Source organism: Lasioglossum baleicum, unplaced genomic scaffold (genome assembly GCF_051020765.1).
Source record: "Lasioglossum baleicum unplaced genomic scaffold, iyLasBale1 scaffold0844, whole genome shotgun sequence".
Classification (NCBI taxonomy): domain Eukaryota; kingdom Metazoa; phylum Arthropoda; class Insecta; order Hymenoptera; family Halictidae; genus Lasioglossum; species Lasioglossum baleicum.
In genome coordinates this window covers 1-24570 of record NW_027469903.1, presented here as the reverse complement: position 1 = coordinate 24570, position 24570 = coordinate 1, and the positions used below count along the sequence as shown (strand labels likewise).

Below are 24570 nucleotides of genomic sequence, written 5' to 3'. Positions count from 1 at the left end.
TATTCTAATATTTTGACCAAATATTTTTTAAGGCGATATATATTGTAATATTCTACCTTGCCTACTGCCAAAATATTTATTGTCGAGTCTCTGTTGAATCGCATTACATCGTTCTTCTTTATAGCATTTCAAAAACACAAGTAGGAAATTGATCTAATAGAAATAACAAATTTAATAAATGTTAGAAGCAGGGAGAATAATATATTAAATACTTACATTAACAATCACTGTTCCGATGTCATCGATTTGAATAGAAGGAACGTTACTGTAGATATTCAGCAACTATGAGATAATATCAAGATTATCTGCTCTTCTGTTCGAAACGCCACCTGGTAACCAAGTTTATAGTCAGTTACTGGCAAAATGGCGCTCAAGGCACAGGTCGGTCAAAGTGAGTAACAAAAAATAATATAATTTTTCATAATGTAACCAAAAATTTAAAATTCGTTTCTATTGTACTATTGGAAAAATTTTATAGATTTATTTTATATGAAAATCATATACCACTGTCAGAGTCCGTAACCTCCAAGGGGCGTATATGCTGTGATGATTTCATCGTTTACGAAGCGGCTGCTAGTTAGAAATGTCAAAGCTATATTTTAGAATCGCGTTACTCTTAAATTTTATATAAAAGATTATGTATTTCATAACGTGAAACAATAGAAGTTATCACATGCGTGTTTATCAAGCTTTTAAACGATTGATTGTAAAAGTTTATTTTATTGATGTTCTATCTTGATAAATATTTCGGTCTACTCGAGAAATTTAATTAACAATTTGCATTCTTAGTAGAAATAAAGTACTGTCATTTCATTTGTACATACCTGATTTTCAAATATATTTCATTTGCAAACGTTTTTACTTGAATCTTTATTATTTACACATAACTGTGTAATAAATTGCAATTAAAGTAAATTTTAACACGAATAGTTAACATCATGTTTAAATATAGCAGAAAGACTTTCTTAGCACGTGTATTTTCGTGGTACTCGTTGATTTTCAAAAGAACTTTAACTAGATAAACAAAGTGTGTCTTTGAATCCTTTAATCGATACGATTGAAATAATCAAATAATTATACTCCTATTATTTATTAATCAGTAAATTCTATACATCGTAGAATATCGAGATATTCATCGTTGATACAGGTTCGTATTGAATAATCTAATTAGTAAACCGACTTCCTGTAGAATTTTTTACTTTGCGATGAAATCCAATCAGCCGTGATATTTAATCGACAAAGCTTTTTTCCTGAAATAATCATCAATGTACACAACGTGTATCTTTTTTTAGTTCTTATGTAGTGTTTAAAGTGGGGCTCCTTGTTCTTTAGACACGATCCTGGCGTGATGTCATTCCTCGTAAGAACGATCAATACGCGTTGAGGGCGCCAATAGATTCCTCGTTCAATTTTGGATCGCACAAACAATCATAAAACAATTATATACAGTCGGATTGTTATTATTATTCTGATAAATTTATCTTAATCGTTGCTATTACTCACCTGCTATTAAAATTCATATATCATACTTTCCTTGTATCATAACTTGATAAGCAATATATCGATATATATCGATCGAGATAAAATTATAATGGGATAACGTTCGAATTGTATATAAAGTACTACTATCGAGAAAATAATTAAATGATGAATTAAAATATATTAAAGAGTACCGTATATTAAATTTATTACCATATTTTCTACCTTCTGACCTATTACGATAAGAGAAATATATATTTACCGTTAAGTATATTTCAATGTTGGATAATGTAATTCTACCATCTGATTTTTCTTTGCAGAGATTATGAATGAAGTTATTAAACAAAAGAGGACCGGGACAAGTGGTGTGCAATGGCGTATTTTGGTAGTCGATCAGCTAGCCATGAGGATGGTGTCGGCATGCTGCAAAATGCACGATATCAGTGCACAAGGCATCACTTTGGTAGAAGATATCAACAAGAAACGGGAACCTTTGCCTACAATGGAGGCGATCTACTTGATCACACCGTGCAATTCCTCTGTCCAGAAGTTGATCGAAGACTTCAGCAATCCTACTAAAACTATTTACAAAGTAGCTCATGTTTATTTTACAGAAGGTACGTTAGGTTTCGTACCTCTCAAATAACGGCGAGTAATGTCACAAGGGAAACAATCGATAATCAATAATCAAAATGATTTAACTCCTATCTCAATCATGTTGTTTTACCATAACACACTTTTGTGTTTTCGCATATACATCAAAATCCATTCTCAATTTTGTTTTCATTTTACAAGATACACGATTTAACATGCAGGAAGTTAAAAAAAATATAGTACGACAACGGACAGTCCGGTACTCTCGATTTCGATGATTCACATGAGATTTTAAGTATATCTCTTTGCAGCATGTCCCGATGAGTTGTTCAAAGAATTGTGTCACTCGCTGGTAGCTAAACGCATAAAGACACTAAAAGAGATCAACATCGCTTTCATACCATACGAAGAACAGGTAAAGCAAAGGAAACCAAAGAAAGAAACAAAATGTCTGATAACTTTACGTTTCTCGTGGTGACGGGCACACACACTCACCGACATATACATGACATACATATATCAACGCCCTTTACGTACACCACCTTGTTCACACCCTTGTGGTATTTTGAGTCACGAGCCTATCTGTCGATTTCTCAACCAGCGATCAAGACAATGTTAACATAATTATTTGATTTTTTATCCCCTACCCCCCCTATTTCGTACAATACTCACATATAAAGCACGTACTAACGACGGAATGCATTCATGCTTGCACGCGACCAGTGTGTCCGGAGGAGCTGTTCAATGAACTCTGCAAGTCTCTCGCCGCTAAAAAGATCAAAACCCTGAAAGAGATCAACATCGCTTTCCTGCCTTATGAGTCGCAGGTGACGAATAAAAGAAAAGAAAAATCGTAGCTGCTAGTGATAGTCGCAAATCGCGGTAGTTACTATTTCCAATTTTCTCAGTTTTCTTCAGTTTCGATAAACGGAATTCCTCCATACGCTTTAGTTTATTTTATGGGGTAGAACGTAGGCGAAAGACTTCTGTAATTACCTTATATGTATGTTCCTATCTTTCTCTTTTCGTTCAAACTTTTCATTTTATTTGTAACGCATGCAATTCTCTGTCTTCTTACTTATTGTTATTTTATTATTCATTTTTTATTTTTCGATGTATATATATATATATGTATATCTATATCTATTCCGCTACTAATTACACTGCCTGATATTTGAAATTATAATAGCTTAATATGTAACAAATAGTACAAAGATATTGTTAAAATGTATACCTAATTCTACATAATTAACAGGTCTTCTCCTTGGACTCGCGTGAAACATTTGCTTGTTTTTAACGCTTCCTTCTCAAATCTGAGGACAGCCAATATGGAAAGAATAGCTGAACAAATTGCAACACTTTGTGCTACTCTTGGAGAATATCCATCAGTCAGATATCGAAAGTATGATATAAATTTATAATCTACCATTTCATTCTGAATGAAATTGTTTTTATAACTTTAATTGTTTTCACAGTGATTTTGATCGAAACGTGGAGCTGGCACACATGGTGCAACAGAAATTAGATGCTTATAAGGCAGATGAACCGACAATGGGTGAAGGACCAGAGAAAGCACGTTCTCAGTTGCTTATATTAGACAGAGGATTTGATTGCGTTTCACCATTATTACACGAATTGACGCTACAAGCTATGGCGTATGATTTGTTAGACATTGATAACGATGTTTACAGGTAAGTTCATAATTATTATAATTCATTTCAAATGTTTTAACTTTATAAATTTTGTATAAGATTCGAAGCGTCGGCAGGAGTTCAGAAAGAGGTATTATTAGATGAAAATGACGACCTATGGGTAGAACTCAGACATCAGCATATTGCTGTAGTTTCACAGTAAGTAAAATAATTTGAAATATATGGCAAAACGAACTATAGTTATATTTACAAAATCTATATTATTTGCTTTTAGAAATGTTACCAAGAATTTAAAGAAATTCACAGAATCAAAAAGAATGCCACAAGGAGACAAACAGAGCATGAGGGACCTGTCACAAATGATAAAAAAAATGCCACAGTATCAAAAGGAATTAAGTAAATATGCAACACACTTACAGCTAGCAGAAGATTGTATGAAACGTTATCAAGGAAATGTAGATAAACTGTGCAAAGTAGAACAAGTATGCCCTATGCAATCCACTTCATTTTTTTTTTTATTTTTATTATATTAACTTAATCACTAAATGTAATCTATGTTTTATTAGGATTTAGCAATGGGTACAGATCCTGAAGGTGAACGTATCAAAGATCAAATGAAGAATATTACACCAATCTTACTTGATCAAAATGTAGATCATTTAGATAAATTGCGAATTATTGCTCTGTATGTTATTGGTAAAAATGGTATTTCTGAAGAAAATCTTAACCGTCTAGTTCATCATGCCCAAATATCTGCTGATGACAAACAAACTATAGTAAACATGGCAAATCTTGGTATTAATATAGTTGTAGATGTAAGCATTTCCTTTTCCTAATATGTAGTTATATTTGTATTTTTGTTTTAACACTATACTAATTTATTATAAAATATTTGTAGGGTGGTAACCGCAGGAAATTATATACTGTACAGCGTAAGGAAAGAATAACAGAACAAACTTATCAGATGAGTCGTTGGACTCCAGTTATGAAAGATATTATGGAAGATGCTATTGAAGATAAACTTGATTCTAAACATTTCCTTTTTTGGCTGGACGAGCAGCAAGTTCGGGATATCATGCGCCAACTAGGTATAAAAAGAAATTATATATAAATGCTATTACATGTCGGTACTTTTTTTATAACATATTACTAATCATTTTTAGTGCAAGATATGGACATTGGCACAAGGATAAAGGATCGCAAACTATTAAAAACGTACCGCGATTAATCGTTTTTGTTGTTGGTGGTGTTTGCTTCTCTGAGATACGATGCGCTTACGAAGTTACAAATGCTTTGAAAAATTGGGAAGTTATAATCGGTGAGTGTACATTAAGAATTGACGTTTAATCGAGTTCGTTCTGATATTAATTGATTATTTCATTTCAGGTTCGTCGCATATAATCACGCCAAAATCTTTCTTAGATGACCTGAGTAAACTTCACGTATAAGAAATTTTTGTGTTGTAAACAAAATAAAGACACATTCCCGCATTCCTAATATGCCATTAGCTTTGGCTCCGTCAATAATATCAGCTATGAAATTCCATGGATGATTTCGAATATACAATTAAAGTATAAACTAAGGAACACAAAGTCAATTTAAGTCGCGTAGTTAGTTAGCGACTAATTAAAAATATTGGTGAATGTCATATCATTTGGCCAGAGTATAAATGGCGCCAGAAGGAAAAGATAACCGATGTTTAAGTGCCTGCGCGAATAAAAATTTAATATGGAATGAACATACATGTTGGCAATACTGATGCAAATCGTACGGAGGTGCTTAATGGTAATTTAGGCTCGCGAATGATCTAGCTGAGATATCGTACGTTATTCTATGTCATATTATCTCTTTGTTAATAATAAGCGACACGTTTAGCAGAGAAATTTGGTGTATCGTAGTGGAGAATCGTGATATTCATGTACATTTCTCGTTATTAATATTTCGTTATCTCCCGCTCCAAAAATTATCGATTGTTATACTATGATAAAGAAAATTTAGTCCTCGATTTCGCTTGCGAAATCAGTATTGCTTTATCGATTCACGTGAGAACTGAGTATCGTATAGAATATGATTATATATATATGTGCTTTAGTCATATTAATTTCAAGAAAACATAATTTAGCAGAGATATAAGATAAAATTGATATTTATTTTATAAACGATTAAAACTATTTAAATATCTTTAAAGATACGAACGTTTAAGTACCTTATTGTACAATGAAGCAATAGATGTACATTTAGTTATTTATTGTACTTTTGTTATACTATTAATTTGTTGCTAGACAAATGCATTTGAATAGCGTGCATATGTATTAAATTATATATAGTACAAATGCCGCTTATAGTTTATCTTAAAGCGCGCATTTATATAAATCTGAAAACTGTCCGACTACAAAAGACTTATATCTGTTTAATTCGAAGTAAAATCTTTACCATATTGATAAGTACTTACATGTTGAAACTTCTGCTGCATATACAAAGCAATTGTATATCGCTTTGCTGATTGGTGGAAGTTAGTCTGTTAATGATCACAATGATTATTGATATGCGTTAATATTGCGATTACTTAGCGGCGAGATTATTACAAAGTTTACGGTATTGATTATTATATAATATATTATATGAATACATATATGTATGTAGATTGTAGTTTAAACAAAATGTTCTGCTTATAAAGGCCTACAATTCGCTCCAATTTTGTTTCTTTTTTTATGTATATACCACACCGAATTAAGTACAGATAAGAATTTAACAAACAACCGTCGCCAGTCGAAATCCACGTAAAAGTTTATTCCATGATTATTGTATATACTACTATTATGACAGTCAATCATGGGTTATCGCTCGCCACGGGTCACAACACGGAGTTGTCTATATAACGAAAAGCAGCTGCTATTTCAAAACATCGATACAGTCATATTGTTTTCAAACCCTTATTGCATCAGAACTGTAAACTATGTCTGAAACAGCTGAGAAAGTTGTCTTAGCTTATAGTGGTGGTTTAGATACATCCTGTATACTATTATGGTTGAAGGAAAAGGGATATCAAGTGATCGCTTACATGGTAAGACTACTAAATAACGTAATTACTTTTTAAACAGACAGATACTGTATAAGGACCGAAATGTAGGCAAACATTGGACAAGAGGAAGATTTCGATGCCGCTAGAGAGAAAGCGTTACGAATCGGTGCTGTCAAGGTAATAACTAAATCTTTCATTTCCAAATTTACAAATATTTCTTTCAAACCAATTATCGTTACTACGACAAACGATTTATTACTACTAGTCGTAACTGGTTAATATATTTTCTTTTGTTATATTTGATTATGTACAAGGTCGTAATAGAAGATCTTAGGGAAGCTTTCCTATCTTCGTTCGTATGGCCAGCCATTGCATGCGGACTAATTTACGAGAACAGGTATCTGTTAGGCACAGCAATTGCTCGGCCATGCATTAGCGAAGGTCTGATAAGAATTGCGAAAGTTGAGAACGCCTCGATAATAGCTTCACGTTTCGCCACGGCCACAGGAAAGGGTAACGATCAAGTTCGTTTCGAGCTAAGCTGCTACAGCCTTTATCCCGACGTTCAGGTACTGTACCTCAATTTCTTTTTACACATCGTTCGAGCAGTTCATGTTCTACCATTTCGCGCGATTCTCCAGATTCTCGCACCATGGAGGCAGAAGGAATTTTACACGCGATTTTCAGGAAGACCAGACTTACTGAAGTACGCGCAACAAAATAATATCCCTGTCTCGGCGACACCGAAGGAACCATGGAGCACCGATGCGAATCTGTTGCACATCAGGTACAATTAAAATTAACTTCGATTAGCCGAAGCATAAAGAGAAATTGAGACTCGCGTGTATTTTCAGTTACGAATCGGGTATCCTAGAAAATCCTGCGACAGTGGCCCCGAAGGAAATATACAAGATGACCAACGATCCATCGAATTCTCCGGCGAATCCGGACGAGATAGAAATTAATTTCGAGCAAGGCTACCCAACGTCTGTTAAGAACTGCAAGGATAACGAGACTTTTGTCACTCCGCTCAAGATCATGCGATTTTAAACGATATCGGCAGTCTTCATGGCGTGGGACGCATCGACATCGTTGAAAATCGTTTTATTGGCTTGAAGGTAAGTTAGATGGTCTCTAGTATGAGTGTCTTTTAATTAACCGAATTAACATTTCAGTCTAGAGGTATTTACGAATCACCGGGAGCCAAGATTCTGCACGAAGCTCATCAGGATTTGGAAATATTCCTTTTAGATCGCGAGGTTCTAAGATTGAAATGTTACTTGAGCAACAAAATGTCAGATTACGTTTACAATGGTAAAGAACGATACTGTGATCTCGTAAAATGTGTATATAAGTTTGGATGCAGGTAAAGAATGTATTCCAGGTTTCTGGTTCTCCCCCGAATGCGATTTCGTGAGGAACAGTATATTATACTCGCAGAAATACGTAACTGGCTCTGTTCGATTGCAATTGTTCAAAGGAAACGGTTAGTATCGACGAGGTAAACTTTTGAAGGTACTTATCGCTTTGATGTTACAGTATCTGTACTTAGCCGATACAGCAAAACCTCTTTATACAACGAGAAGCTAGTTTCGATGGATGTACAAGGTGGTTTCAATCCTGAAGATGTGGATGGTTTCATTCGCACACAGGCTTACAGATTGAAAGAATTTAATCGTTTCAAAAGACAGTTTGACGTTGAAGTCGATACAATAACGCATATTAAGATACATTGAAAATGTGTAAAGTGTAATAAAAATAATATACGATATTTACATTTAAGTACTTTACGTGTGATTATTGAGAGAAGGGAAGAAATGGAATTATGTATAAGATACCAAGCTTGACTATTAAATACCGTATTAAGATTCTTTTTTTTTATTTAGTTCGATTAAATATACCATTGCAAAGTTTTACACACGAGTTGCTCCAAGAGGATGAGGTGACAATGAAAAACTACCAGCACAATTACTTTCAATTAGTTATTAATAATTAAACCGTAGGGTAATTAGTATATTTGTAAAGATTATAATAACGTATAATATGCATCGTTTTATCTGTATTAATAGTATACACAATATTTCTTATCCGTTCTAATAGATCCGCAACATAAGAGAAAACGTCAAACATGAGACAATAATATTTCAGTTAGTATTCTCCTCTATCGATGACTATGTAACACTCTTTCATTCTGTCCCCCTCGCACTCGCTCTCACTCTCGCTCTCACCCTCTCTCTTATCTTCTCTATTTATATATTTATATAATTATTTATATATTTATATTTGTATATATATATAACATGCAAAATTACAAACTAAGAAAGGTAATTTTGTATATGCCTAAAATTAATAACCTGCAGTAACTTTGTATTCACATTTGTCTCGTAACATTAATTCAAATATGTAATAAACGTCTCTTTTCTTATTTTTTTTCTTTTCTTTTTTTTTTTAGGGATTAATAAGAAAACAGACAATAATAGTTCGATCTGACATTGTTAAGTAAATAGATAATTAGAGGGAAACAACGGTTTACTTATACTTGATGTTACATTACCAAGTTTGTAATCTATCAAACGAAAGGTTGAGAATTTAATCGAAAGCATCGTTTTACGGTGAACTTAAATCGTTCATGGATGGTGTAATATAGCAACGTTCTAAGGAAACATCGAACAGACGGTTTGAATGTGTTCTATACGTGAGATGCATCGATACGAAAAAAGCGATATCGAAGATTCGATAAATCTTTTTATTTGCTTCCTCTGATAAACGTGGATGACTACGAACACAGGAAAAGATTATAAAAGGTTCTCTTGAATAAAGATGGTTGGGTGGAAGTTAAGGGTAAGCGTACGAACAAACTTGGCCAGTAAACAACGTTCTCTCTTACTTAACAACATCAAGCATTTCTTTATTTTAGCCATTTATTCTTCATTTCATCATTATTATTTATGTACAACCAGCTTAATGTCTTGCTATCGTTAGTCGTAATAAGTCTACTAAAACTCGTGTGCAATTGGAGATGATGTGCGTCCGTGGGAACTTATATAAAAAATTATTTTTTGATACAGCGGAGTGATTTTGGTGTTACTTACGAATTATTTACGTCTTTACCTAGTAACTTATACTGAGATCTAGTAGGTTATACAATCTATCGGCCTCCCTTAAATATTACAAACCTTATCACATATATAGAGGTGTGTATTAGTACTTATTACTTTTTATACATAGATATTTGTATTCTGTTTAAATTGCTGCCAATGATTTCTCCTCGTATGTACAATTACAAACACGTATTATACAATCATAATACCTAGCACACTCACTCTCCTTGCTCTCTTCCATTCTCACTTTCATCCTATGTCCATCTTCTCCCTTACGCTCCCTCTCTTTCTCACTTTCTCTTTTTTTTCCTTTTACCCAAACTCACGCTGCTTCCTAATTCTTTCTTCTTAATATCTTTGTTTTTTTTTCTCTGCTTTGTTTTAGAATTCGTGTCACTATTGAGCTCGTTACTTTTACGCGACGCAATTTCATAATCAGAGGAATTCTTTAAACATTCGAAGACACTTGCGATTGGTCAGTCTAATGGTACAATATAGACAATAATCGAGCAACGATAATCAAAAACCAAAATAGATCTGCTTTTGCAAAATGGAAATAGAAAAATAACGTACGCAGAATGCTGTTAAAAGCGTTTGCTGGAAGATAAACACGTACTAACCGTACATGAAAATATTTCAATAGGTGCAAACAATTTTCTTTTCCAGGAAGAATCACTTGCTTAATCGTATGATAATTCCGGATAAGGAAAATCGATTACTTTTAACATGGCGTGACATTTCAATGTTATCTTTCTTCTTCTCTCTCTTTTTTTTTTCACATTTGCTAACATTTTGTGTCGTATATTACATCGCATTACAGCGTACCACCTATCATACTTGAATATCAAATATATTGAATTTTGCAATTATACATGCCAATATACACATTCTCGAATCTTGCTCAAATATCGATCATGATCGACATTAACAAACGAAAACATATTTATTACGCCTACACTTAAACTTGATTCAATTTATACCTATGACAATTCCATTACCCCTCGAAACGTCGCTTTATACTGAAAAGGACATTCTCCGATTTTTACAAGAACGAAAAACACGATCGATCATTTCTCGCTTGCCCCTCATTTTTCCACATTTAATGACACCCTCGCGAGAAATCGCTCTACCGCATTAAGTGCATACAACAATTAACATACGGGATGACTAAATCATTGTACATGCTAAGACGCGGATATTAGTATCGCAGTGAATAGATTGCTAAAGGTCGAGAGCCAAGATTTCATCGTGAATCTTGAATTTTGATTAGCGAACCCCGGAAACGGTGCCGGCGTATTAAATTAAAAAAATGTAAGATAGTCTACGGTATTGCTAGAATTAGTATTGACGATCGACGAATGCGTGGATCGTACTGATATGAAAGCGCACACAACACATGAGAATAAGGAGCATTCCACAGACGGATGCTTATCGTATCGTTATCGACGTATTTTCGTTCATCTCCGATGCACTTAACAATGAAAACAGGATTACGGATACCGGCGCCAAATGCTAGCAAAAATTCTTCCTTTCCATTTTTTTTTCTCGCATCAGCCAGTCCCTGTCATTTCCGAATCCTTCGCTTGCGATCCTGTTTTCCCGTGCAGTAATTCAATCGATCGCAATGGTACCTCAACAACGCACGACATCATTTTATCGTTATACTTCGAACGATCATTACACGTTCCGGTCGATGATACATTTGCACTTAGAATTTACATTTCTCTTGCCTGATTGTAATTTTATAGTCAACTAAAGAAATCATACACACGCACACATCCAATTAACGTTACTCTACAAATGTGGATACTAACTTCGTGATCTTCAGCACTGATACACGCCACCACCACCTACGCTTTCCTGTTCGTTATCATCGCGCTGGTTTCCTCAGCGTCACTTCCGTTACGCGATCAGAAGAGACGCCGAGGAATACTCGGGCGACTGTACAGAACAAATTTAATGCGACGGAATCAGGTTTTCAAGCGCGTGTGTAATATCAGTATACACTCTAATGTCGTTAAATACGGTCATCCTTCAGCGAGGGTCATTTTTAACAATTTGAACGCAGGTAAATCTTTCGACGGAATCCTTGGCGATTAAAAAATAGTTTCTCTCTCTCTATCTCTCTCTCTCTCTTTCTTTCTTTTCTCGCTCTCCTCCACCAGCCGTGACTTCCGGGAGCATAAGTCCCTTTAAAATTTACATCGTGTAACAACAGGATTTTCCAAACGACTTCGTACAATGGAAACGCCAAACGTTCAGAGGTTTCTCGAAAGCGGAGTCGCACGATAACATGATAGATCGTGTTGAGAGAAACGCAGAATAAATAATATTAAACGCTACGTGTTGGTGATCTACCATTATATCGTGTGTGCTTTGCCACGTTGGCAAAGCGGGAACAACGGTTACTTTACAACGAAACGAACTCATTCTGATGATCTTACGAACATCGTGTATCTAAGTGTGTACCAAATTGCGTATACGTTCTCTGAATATGATTTAAAACCTTTGCATTGTTTACAGCTGCAAAGTATTTGTTCTAGTATCACGTAAAAAGGAACATGTATTTGTGAACTTGGTAAATTCTTTCGAATTAAGGCAAAAATAAAATACAGGTAAATTTCTTTAATGCCATAAATGACTTGTGCCAGCGTAGCGTTCCTTTAATCCCAAACAAAACTCATTTGTTACGCTACGATAAAAGAGAAAGACATTGCAGGTTTGAAGAGGCTCTTAAAAAAATAAAATTCCATTTAATGAAATAATTTAATAATAATATTAATAATAATAATTAATAATAATTAATTAATTAATAATCGTAATAATAATAATAATAATAATTAATAATAATAATAATAATGTACCTCACATAATAAATCTTGTTATCATGTAATGTCTGTATACCACTATAGCCATTATTGTTATAACTTCTACAAATTCAAATATTTCTTTAAAAATGAATCCCATTGTAATAATAGTAGAATAATAGTAGTATGTAATAAATCCAAACTTTAATCAATAATAGTTTTTTCTTCAATTCAATATCGTTTTTTGTACTTTTTTTTTTTTTGCCGATTAAATTCCTTTCTTTTTTTTTCTTTTTTTGTTTGCTCAGAATGCGCGTTATGCGACCGCGTGCGACACATATGAAAGCGATTTGTTTCTCGTCAAATTTTAATCGCGTGTCGCACGCTAAACGCGACTCATTGAGGCCTGTGTTTTAGTAATTTGCTCGAGAAGTTTAACGTTTTCTTAATGAACCCTTTTAACAGTTCAGTATACGAAATAAACATAATTCTTCCCTAGATAATGTCCCATTTACGAGCCGATACCGTGTCATACTTTCTGTTTTTGTGATCCTAGAGTATACCAAGGATTAGGTACATACGTGGGATCTGATCTAATGGTTGGTAGGATCGAAACTACATCATTCTATAATCACCTTACCGTTATTCGTAATAATTGACGACTTTGTTCTAAGGTGAGTTTACAAATATTTCATTTTTCTTGCTTTTAAATTAACCGATTGACCCTCTCTGACTTCCCAGTCAATTGAAATCGAAATAGTTTTAACTGACAGTCATGTGGGCTATCGCAACGATCAATACGATTAAATTCACCAATGTGTATGTTTTCGCATTAGGTATATTTTTCTATATTATTGACTTAACAAGCCTACCTATTTCGTGATTACAAATAGTATATATTCATAATCGAGAAAGAAATCTGCAATGAAATTATTAATAATTGCTAATAATTATATGTATTATTGGCAGAAACACTGTCTATGTAATCCTACCAACGATTAATGACTGAATGTGGAAAAATATAAAACTTAACTAAATGTACACAACTTTTACTCTCCTTCACGCTCTCTTTCATACTCGTCCATTCGTTGACCGCACATGATACACACTCTTTCTATTTTTCTTTCACGCACGCTTTCTTTCACTCACTTATCTTCTGTGTAATATTTTTTTGTTTTGTTTCCAAATTTACATAAAGTACAAACTTATGAAAACCGGAAAAATGTAACACAATAGTCAGTGTAGCATTTTCAAAGTGTCGTGTAAGTATTTATCTAATTACATTAGGTCACACTTAGGTGTCCGTCGATTACACACAATTAGTTTTGCATCATTTGATAAACTGTCTCTTTGAAGCCCGTTCCACTCGGACCATGTTAGGGTTTCCCGTTGGAATGTCCCAACTCGCACCACCGTTATATTTTTTCTTTATTATTACACCGACTTCTTACTCGGTTTATTGTTATTTCATTATTTATTATTATTATTATTTGTTATTGACTGACGTATATATTAATACGTTTCTGCAGTATCGTCCAGCGCCAAACATTCATCCAAGTCCTGCCCGGTTTTAGTGGATTTACAATGAGCAGCAAATAACATTATAACGATTCCTCAAACGCAGCCATCAAATCACTTTGCATGTTCATGTCAATTTGCCCAGCCATCTGAAATAATAAATATACCCATTCTTGGGAAATTCGCCTACCAGAAACGTGTAGACGATACAGAAAATCTGTTCGCGGTTCGATTTCTCTATAAAGCGACCAAACAATTTTTCTCGTGTTTTATACAAAATTATAATTGTAATATTTTTAACACTGACTTTAATGATATCGTTTTTATATACTTTTATGTTCTTTAATTTAAACTCTGTCATGTAGTTGCTATACGGCATACGTGGTATCCTTGACGAGACACGAAACGCTCACGCAAAAAAAGAAATTATGCTGGACTTACCGCTTCGCGTCGTCGTCGTTCTTGTTCCCGTAGCCTTTGACGTTCTCTTTCGGCTGCGGCCTTGTCTTGACTGGATGAATGACTTGGACTACTACTATCGGTGTCGACAATGGCTTTCACCTCTTCTGCCCTTGACGTAGCGGTCATCACGTTTCCCTGTTGATCACCGACAGTCTTTCTAACTTTGTCTAAAGCGTCTTCTTCTTCCCGTTCTCTTCTTCTCTCGTTTTCTTGCCGTAAACGTTCCCGTTCTGCTTGCTCTTTCTGTTGTCTACGCATTTCTTGTTGTTCCAACAGAGCTCTTTGCTGTATAAAAGATCAACACTCGTTGTTACAAATATCATTTTGTGCAAACATCATAAAAGATCGGTACATTTCAACCCAATAAAACGTAACGTGTAAAGAAATCGCATATGCATTACGTTAAATGCTCAGATATATAAATAAAATTATTGTATTATTTATAAAACCAATATTATTCGTACTAACCCTATCTTGCTTTTCTTTTGCTTGCTTTTGAATGCTTGGAATGAATCCTGCGCAGCACTTTTCATGCTACTTCCTGCCGCGGATTGAGGACTCGATGCTTGCGCTAAAGATGACCACGATGAAGCATTCTTCACATTCTGTTCTACAGTCTGCATACGTTTAACAAACAAGTAAAAGAGTTAAATATTTATAACGTAGCGAGAAAAAATATTTAATGCCATAGTTTCTCTACCTTATTTTTGAAAGCTGAGGCAAAATTCGACACAGGATTTTTCGAGTCGGGAGGCGTCATCTTCTTCTCAGGCATGAGTTGCGAACTTGAATGATTCCCCATTGGTGGCATTCCACTACTCATCTCTGCAAAAAGAGCTCCGGCTAGAGCAATGGCATTATATAGTTGATTAGTAAGCAGTTAATATAGCAATCTAGAATATGAAAAGTAAACAGCAGAGAAACGAAGCAAGGATTAGGTAATTTTTTAATAAAGCTGATACATTTGCCCTACAATGCTAGAAAATGCATAATTTAAGGCCATGCTGTGCGAGAGAAATGAAAAAGTATCACTCAAATCAAAGAAGAGTAAAAATAATTGCAAGTAATTAGAAGCAAGTAGGAAACGATAGAGACCAGGTGATATTAGATATAACAACTTAAATTGGCTGCAGCATAATACGATAGTTAAAAAATCGTGCTTTAGAATCTAAATCAATATGAAACATACCATCCATGGGCTTTTGAGGCATTTGCGGTTGAGAGATTGATACCGATTTCTCTTCTTTCTTAATTGGCATTTGAGATATTTGCATTGGCATAGCGACCATAGATATAGGATCAAAAATCGAACCCATACCGCCCATGTTCATTCCCATATTGAGACCAGGTATACCATTGTTATTCAACATATTAGGCGGAGAATTTTCACGCTTAATATTAGAAAATCCATTGGAATGCTGTTGTGACATTGTAGCATTATGAGAATTTTGTATACTGGTCAATGGTGAAGTTGTGTTTATCATATTCTCCAACTGATTGTGCATAGACATATGCGTGGCCAAGCCTTGTTGTAAATTCATATTGAGATTGGCCATGGTTATATTTCCCAAACTTAGACTAGACGCCATGCTTGTCGGCATCATGTTCACTGGTGCTTTTACATCGGGCAGTAGATTTAGGTTGGTGTTATTAGTCGTCGTATGTGGTGTTTGAATCATTGGTATGTGCGGTTTTTTTTTTAACGACATCGTCTGTTCCAACGATGTTTGCGTAGTAGGCACAGGAGCTGTACAAAAACAGACTTTTGTAACGGAATATATTCGTTCAAGTTTGCTACAATATTTATAATATTCATCCAGACATTGCACGAGATGACAATAAGGAAACAAGTAAACTTTACAAACGGTATGTAATACAAAGAAGCATGTACCTAGAGTATTGTACGGTTGCAAAAGATCTGACTGTTGAGTTAATGTTGCCCCATCTGTGGCTATAGGTGTGTTTGCATTCGGAAAGGAACTAACGGATGTGGGTGGCTGTGGTGGCTGAGGCACAACCGGTGAAGCTACTATAGAATTTGTATTTGTAGGTGTAACACTTGGTGGTGGAGTTGGTACGGACACTGACGGAGTTGGTGGATTAGATGTAGTCGGTGGTGGTGGTGTAGGCTTTTTTACAGGTGCAGCCGTAGCCATGGCCGTAGATCGCGGTGGCTGCGCTGGCATGGACGCGTGGCTGGCTACAGGCATCCCTTGACCAGCTGTAACTGCTGCTACTGCCACAGATTGCTGACTATTGCCACCTGTAAGTGTTACATATATAATTAATAACACGCAATTATAAATCTACGATATACAATTTAACATGCGACGTGCTTTTAATATCACACGCTCCTATACATCGCAAACTTTGATAACATTGTAATACGTTATTCCGCGTAATAGCAATATAATATTAAAATACATAACATTCACAAATACTCTGTTGTACGTTAACATATTCTATTACGAAAATTAATTAACTCGCTTGGACATCGGATTAATTGATTTGAATAATTTAAGTCGCTTATACACACCTTGTTCTGAAGAAACATTGCTAGATTGAGTTACAGCTGGTTTTGTTATTGGTCCCGTAGAATTTGTTGGGGGTTGACTGTTCATTAAAAGACTTCCAGTATGATTCATTGTAGGTGCCTAAAGAGTGCACTGTTATTTAATATATCGTGCATAAAAAAACGTGTTGTTATATACGCCAGGAGGTTTGCATTTTTTTTTGTTTTTTTTTGTTGTTTAGAAATAGAAGTGACTAATTTATATTACATATTTCGTACATATCATTGGAATAACTATGTCTTAACATGTATGGTATGGACTCGATATAAGTAAAATCGGCACTTTGTATGTTACTTAAGCTAAGTTATCGTAACGGTAGATACATAAATCGTGAAAGCACAATATATATTTCGGTTACAATGTTTGGTGCATCAGTTCTAACGAAAAAGATATAAGAGAAATGAAAATAACTGGATTAATGCAAACATTGTTATCAGCTGGTTCCTACAAATATATCATCTTACCGGAGTAACAGTGGTTGTCGTTGGAGGAGGTCCTGTACTTGGTGTACTCTTCTTTGTTTTCTTTCTTGGCGGACGATTGGAAGAGTTTCCTGCAATTTAATGTAACGTGCATCTAATGGTGAATACGTGCAGTCAACCGTTTTCTCATTACAAGAGACAGATCGATGAAAACATAGTGAAATGCAGTGTGCAGAGGATACCAGCCATGAATATCTTGTTCACAGAGTGAAAGAGATGTCGAATAGATCTTACGTTACGTTAAAAAACAAAATCAAAAGACTTCGAGCATATATTTTCTAATAGATTTTATTCATATGCTTATATTATAATTGTATCACTGTGTACAACAATGTTAATTTAAATATCTCAATTGTATGATTTTTTTGTGGACTTTCATCTTAATGATTTTTTTATATTAAAAAATTTTTAATGCGCAGAACAATTCTTTTTTTTTTTCTCATTCTACATAAAGTTAGTTGTATTCAATTCATTTATGAATAATTGCGTGTGCATATATATATATATATGTATACACATCATAAATACATACATACATACCACGCTCGCGCACATACATAACGCTCACGTGCAGCGAAATTGCCACATACATATATAACGTTATATATATGTATGCGAAAGCACGCAGTTTCCACGATGATAATAATAATAATAATAATAATAATAATAATAATAATAATAATAATAATAATATTAATAATAATAATAAAATAATAATATAATATAATATAATAATAATAATAATAATAATAATAATAATAATGATGATTGTTACAATAATAATTACGACAGTGACGAAAATGATGATTACAAAATGCTGACTACAAAACCATCAAACTGCCTTGTTCTTTTTTTTTCTAGGTCTCATACAGTGTATCGTAATATAATATAATTAATGTAATGTAATAGAATTAATGCAAATAAAAGTCAAGTAAATAGTACAATATGGACTCAACTTAAACATGAATGATACAAGAGTGTCACACTCATACAAGCAGTTTCAAATGTAATTTCAAGTCGCAGTTAGCACAGTATTGAGATCGGTGGCAAGATACTCCTGCTCGATGTTCGTGTGATATATCGATTATATCAGTTACAAGCAGCAATTCTAACACTATATTTAGTCTGATTCATGCTCGTAGACAAATAATATTAGTCAATGGAATGGTCAATAGTAAATTACAATTCACAAAATGTACAAATACAAGAGAGAACTTTGTAAGAGGAAATAACGAAAAGTCAAGAAACATCGAGTAGAAGTTCCAGCATATCTTAATTTATATAATATAGTTAACTGGACCACCAAATGAGCCAACCCCGACTCTAAACGATCTCGAAGAATCAGTATTTCCTTTCGTTTCCATCTTTCTTTTTCTTTCTTCTCCACTTCATTCATCTACCTTTGTGTATGCATTTAAAAAAGTTTCCTGTGTGTCTCGCCTTTTTTTCTCTCTTAACTTACAACTATTATTAATATTTTATGATATATTAGTTTTCACTATGTACAAAACGCGTATGCTTTCGTTACTGTTGCTATCCAACTCGTAATACGCAGAAAACAGATGGAACGCACGTGTGATTGTTGAGAGCGGGAATAAATCGGTGATTTTTGCTTAAATAAAAAGGGCATCTCGAACCGTAATAAAATATCAGGCCCGTTAAATCTGCTTTTGCGTATAACGACCATGAAGGAAGAATGACGTTCCAGTCTAGCTAAAGATGCGAAAAAATGTCGACGCGTGCTTTCATACGGAATAAATGCTACAAAAATTTTGGAAGGCAATATGAATATTATTATAAAATGCCCTATATCTCGTGTTACAAGCTAATGGTGATTGTATCGTAGTAGATGCATAGTTTCTATCTAATTCAGCACACGCCATTATTAATTTGATCTCCGTTATAGTCTAACTAATTGTTCGGAATTTTTTTTGTTACTATTTACTTTCGATATTTTGGAAAAAACATAAATAGCAGGACCATCCTCCTGATCGATAGTTTCGTGTCTATTTTAATACTCGTCGTTTCTTTTCCTTCTTCGTTTCGTTTTTCCTTTTTTTTTTTTCCTTTTTTTTTCGTTAGAAATCAATACAGTTTTCTTTCCGGCCAATTATAGATTCCTTTGATAAAATTAATAACTAATTTCTCTACTTTACTCTTTTCCTGGAACGGTAAGTACGCTGCTGACTGTACGATTAATGATAACATTAAATTGTACTGAGTGCGAATTTGATCACTTATCTTTTTCTTTTTTTTTCTTTTTTGTTAATGTTTACGTTATGCAACATCTTGAAGCATGAAGTGCTTTTGAAAGCACCTTAGAATCTTATATCAGTTACGTCCATAACTTCTCATGTATATATTTTACTATATATAAGAACTAAATTTACATGATATTTCAACAAAAAACGCTATCATGGAGCAGACATTTATACATAGAAATATAAAAACAAAATATCACTAAAATTAACCTCGTTCGAACTTGTATAAAAGGTTTTCTAAAAACGTTTTAATAGGACGGGTTAAAATTAATATTATTCGAGATACTTTTACAACATGAACATTTTGAACCAGTAGTACGTATTATGCATATTTCGGAAATTGTATCATCGAAAGAAAAAAAAAACCAAATTCACGTTTTAACAAGGATAATTATCGTTTTATGTATAGCAAGGTATGTAAAACCACACCAGTCTGCATAATTAATAATTATCATCTGACAATAATGATATTGATTTAGTAAAAAAACGAAAGTGCACTAAACTTTAGTTCAAGTAACTTTAGAAATGAAAAACTGACAATGGCTACCAATGAAGAACTAGTGGTAAATAGAACAATGAAACGACGATTAGCAAAGCTTAGCGGAGTGCAAACAATGTGTTTGGAGGCTAGGGTGCCTTGTTTGTATTGTAGACCACTTCTTCAACCTGCTCCCGTTCCTACTACTTCTATCATTGTCTTCAGTTCCCTCTACTCATTACAAACAATGTATCTACCATCTTCTGGCTGTGTCATTAGTTTGTACACTCCCCTTGCCGTTCTCTGATATGTTAACATAAACCTTGTATGCTCAAAGTCATTAATCTTAGAAAAAATAAATGGAAATTGTCGATTGTATCACATACCACTTTCTCCGCACACTTTACATTTCTTTTGCGACTATTTCTTTTTTCTTTTCCTTCTTTTCTTTTTCTTTTTTTTTTTTCTTTTCTTTACGACCCGAATCCGTGTGGTTAAAGAAAGAGTTCAGATTTTAGTTCGATTTCACCGTCTCGTCTAGATAATATACAGCGTGCTATCATACCAAAGCGTATTTATGAGGTGATAAATCTTAGTAATTGACGTTTTTTTTTTTTTTAAAGGAAGCACCACTTCTTTGGCTTTATCAAAATAAACCTAATTAAGAAATGGAAACAGTTATATGAGGTAACACCAGGTAAACGTTTCTTAAGAAGTATGTAACCGTTTGCGGAGACGATATCAAACACGAGAGTGTATCTAATTAAAATCACTATTTGACGCGAAAGCTGTGGATTATAGTAACCTTAGAATGTGGATTTGCAAATCCAGCCACCAATACACATTGTCTGCATTTGTTTCCCGTGTGTATCATAATATTACTGCCTAATTTGTTTCTCGTAAGTATTGACCATTTAAGTCCACACAGTCTAAACTGTGGAAACAAATATAGTGTTCAGAAGCCTAAACACAGTTCTCACGTCACTCAGGTAATAAGTGCATATTTACACTTAATATAATAATGACGCTTCTTAAATATCATTGTACTATCTTCTGAGAAATGATACGACATGAATGAATCAATGCGAGGAAACAAACTTAATGATTTAAAAAACACAGTGATACAAGTAATGCTCTGCTTATCGATTAATGTAAATAAATATTAAATTTGCAAGAGTTAATATATTGCATGATGTTGCTTGGGTTACGTAGGGCAATATAATTGTCAGGAGAAGCTACAACGTATGTTCCAAGGTACTAACATTTGACACTACAGTCCCTGCTATAATTCATTGCATTTCTTTTTCCATACATTTCCGTGCAACTTTTTTCTTTTCTTATATATATAAATATATATATACTAACTGAACAACCTTATTCAACCAACGTTCCAGATGTCTTGCAAAATTCGTGTGACCTTGCGTAATCGAATACGAGACTGCAGTGAAAAATCCAGTAACCTTGAATAGCAAACTATACTTGACTTTCGAGCAACAGAATGTATTGTCAACACCGACAGGGCAAGAGAAAATATAAGTAATCATCTTTAATCAATAATATAATTTGTGAAACAAGCTGGCATGGCATATGGTATCCTCTAAACACAGTCTGCACTCCACTAGCTCACCTTTTTTTTTTTCTTACCATTGCATATTGTCTTGTAAATTAAATAAAAATTCTTTAACTGTGTCAAGTTTCAGGTCTGACGTCTAAAAACACTTTTACAGATATATTCATTTCAGAAATGATACACAAATTTAAGTAAATACATGATTATGTCTTTATCGTTAATTTTATAATGGCAATACGATTACTTAATTTTTCGCGATGAAACTTGACACGACGTTCGTACTTGCATTAATATAACGCAGCACTTAAGCTACACGAATAACGCCGTCCTAATAAATACAATTAATAAGCAAGATTTAGCAGCTTAAGAAGATATTTGCGATGCATTTGTGCAGTCAAAACTTCCCGTTTAAAAATCTTTTTATATCTACTTCGCAAATTCACCATTGCATATATTGCATCGATAATGTTGCACCGATATATCCGATTGTTTACTTGCCAATACAAAATTAGTTAGGCACAGAGTTCACATCATTTCTTTTTTTTTTTTTTTTTTCATCTTCTTTCATTGCAATTCATCACCAAATCATGGGGTATTAAATGCTATTCTTCATTTTCTCCTATAAAAAGGTACTAATTTTACTATTTGTATTTTTTCCCAATATTCTTTTCCCTTTCTGGAAAATTTATGATTAATACATTAAAAATTAATAATATACAGTTATTGACATTGTATCTTTTATTCTATAATTTATGCTTTACAGATTACATCTTTCTATAAATGTTGCACGCAAATTCTTTTCGGATATTTTATATAATATTTCGGATTTTCGGATATAATTATGTATTTAAAAAAAAATATCATTGGTATTGAAATAAAAGATAGGTTACAAAACATAAATTTATAGCAACTGAAAAAATATACACAAAAGAAAACATGCGTAAACATATGCATAGCAATAACATTCCTTTCTATGCAATAGGAATAACATTAAAATAATAGGAAGAAAAAATGATATCCTTCTTTAATATGTAGCAAGTACCCACATGAAATGGTGAATAACTTTATTTCGAATAACTAGGAGATTCATGTCTATGAGTTTTATATTTCATTTAAAATGATAAACCTTTTTTAATCGGTTTAAGCACTCTTACTTAAGAAATTAATAAATATACAAATTTATTATACATAGGACTAAAGATAGAAATTATAACTATCCCATTGTATTATGATAAGAAATTAAAATATTGAATATGATTGCTAAAATTTACAAGTATATTGTCTTTTTAACATCTTTTACCATAAATATGAATAGAAATCTGTGCTCTATGGAATAAGTTACTAAACAATAAATGTTATGAAAAATTTTGAGTAAAAATGTTTATTCCCCAAATAAACAGTCGCAAATAACTCCATAATTTTAAATCTCACAGAAAAATTAGTTCATATTTTCATGAAAACTACTTATTTATAAGTAGTTTATTGTTCCCAAGTAAGGGTCTAATAATAGCAACAGTTACATGAGGTTTATATCTAACCTGCTTCACTGTCGCTTGAATCACTGGAGCTCGAAGAAAGTGAACTACTGCTGGAATCACTATCACTGCTACTACTGCTTGATGCCGACAATCGCGAAGGCCCACTAGCTCCTCCAGTTCCAACTACATCGACTGATTTACTACTGTCCTCTGTAAGAAAAATGTAAAAACAATCTTAGAAGTTTGTAATCACATTAGATTATATGGCCAGTTATATTAATTTTCAACAAATATAAATGCAATTTTTTTTTTGTTATTAATATCAAAATACCAACCCTTTTTAGTGGTTTTCTTAACATTGCCTAATTGCCCTGTAACATCTTGTAACCTTTTCTCTAGCTCCTGCTTTTTCTCTGCCATTTGCTCATCCTTAGATTTACCACTGACTTTTTTATCTGTAAGATATATCAAAATGTCGAATATGTTAAAAATATGTATAAATAACTCTTAGTTATTTATCCAAAAATATGTATAAATAAAAATTTGTTATTTATCGAAAAAAATTTGTTTGAAAAGATATAATATTAAAATGACGAACACATTCAAATAAATTATCACAGTCATTTAATGATATTTAAATAGGAAATTATAAGAAACATTTTTATCAAAGGTATATATTATTAATGTGATATTCTTAAAAATTATATGTAATAGTAACATTTACGATGAATAGAATTCGGTAATAACATTTATGTATATATATATATATCATACATTTCATTAAAGTTTTACTATATGTTTAAAATATAATACTTATTCAAATATATATTTTTACATTTCAATTCATATCAAAATTGTTTTATCTATTTTAAAATAATTATAAAAAATAAAAAAGCATATAGCGAATCTAGTTATAAAACTATAATAAAACCTAAAGCAAAGCTTACGTGGCTTTTTTCTAAGACACGAAGCGACATAGCTCTCTAATTCCCTCAATGTGGATGGTTTTAATGTTTCAAAATCAATTTCGATTTCATCTGGATTGGAATCCCTCAATGAAGGTTCACGAGACTGTATTATATGCACAACACGT

General features: G+C 33.3%; 3 protein-coding genes across 3 annotated transcripts; 2 read left to right on the top strand and 1 right to left on the bottom strand.

Annotated features, from left to right (window-relative positions):
- Nucleotides 1-363: 363 nt before the first annotated feature.
- On the top strand, nt 364-5173 carry LOC143220375 (protein ROP-like). Its single transcript, XM_076446032.1, is given in 13 exon segments — nt 364-391; nt 1800-2096; nt 2385-2488; nt 3329-3366; nt 3368-3475; nt 3549-3764; nt 3825-3923; nt 4000-4207; nt 4292-4540; nt 4624-4759; nt 4762-4813; nt 4889-5043; nt 5112-5173. Coding segments are annotated over 13 exon segments (1752 nt in total).
- Nucleotides 5174-6681: 1508 nt separating this feature from the next.
- On the top strand, nt 6682-8483 carry LOC143220376 (argininosuccinate synthase-like). The gene is given in 9 exon segments (XM_076446033.1): nt 6682-6789; nt 6856-6924; nt 7062-7316; nt 7389-7534; nt 7602-7764; nt 7767-7865; nt 7923-8061; nt 8132-8233; nt 8287-8483. Coding segments are annotated over 9 exon segments (1278 nt in total).
- Nucleotides 8484-14256: 5773 nt separating this feature from the next.
- On the bottom strand, nt 14257-24566 carry LOC143220373 (uncharacterized; the record flags this gene model as incomplete). Its single annotated transcript, XM_076446031.1, is given in 12 exon segments — nt 14257-14322; nt 14615-14920; nt 15104-15132; nt 15135-15252; nt 15336-15478; nt 15825-16382; nt 16527-16898; nt 17172-17289; nt 17673-17761; nt 23538-23687; nt 23813-23932; nt 24425-24566. Coding segments are annotated over 12 exon segments (2211 nt in total), but the record flags the coding sequence as incomplete, so codon positions are not given.
- Between the last annotated feature and the right edge of the window lie 4 nt (nt 24567-24570).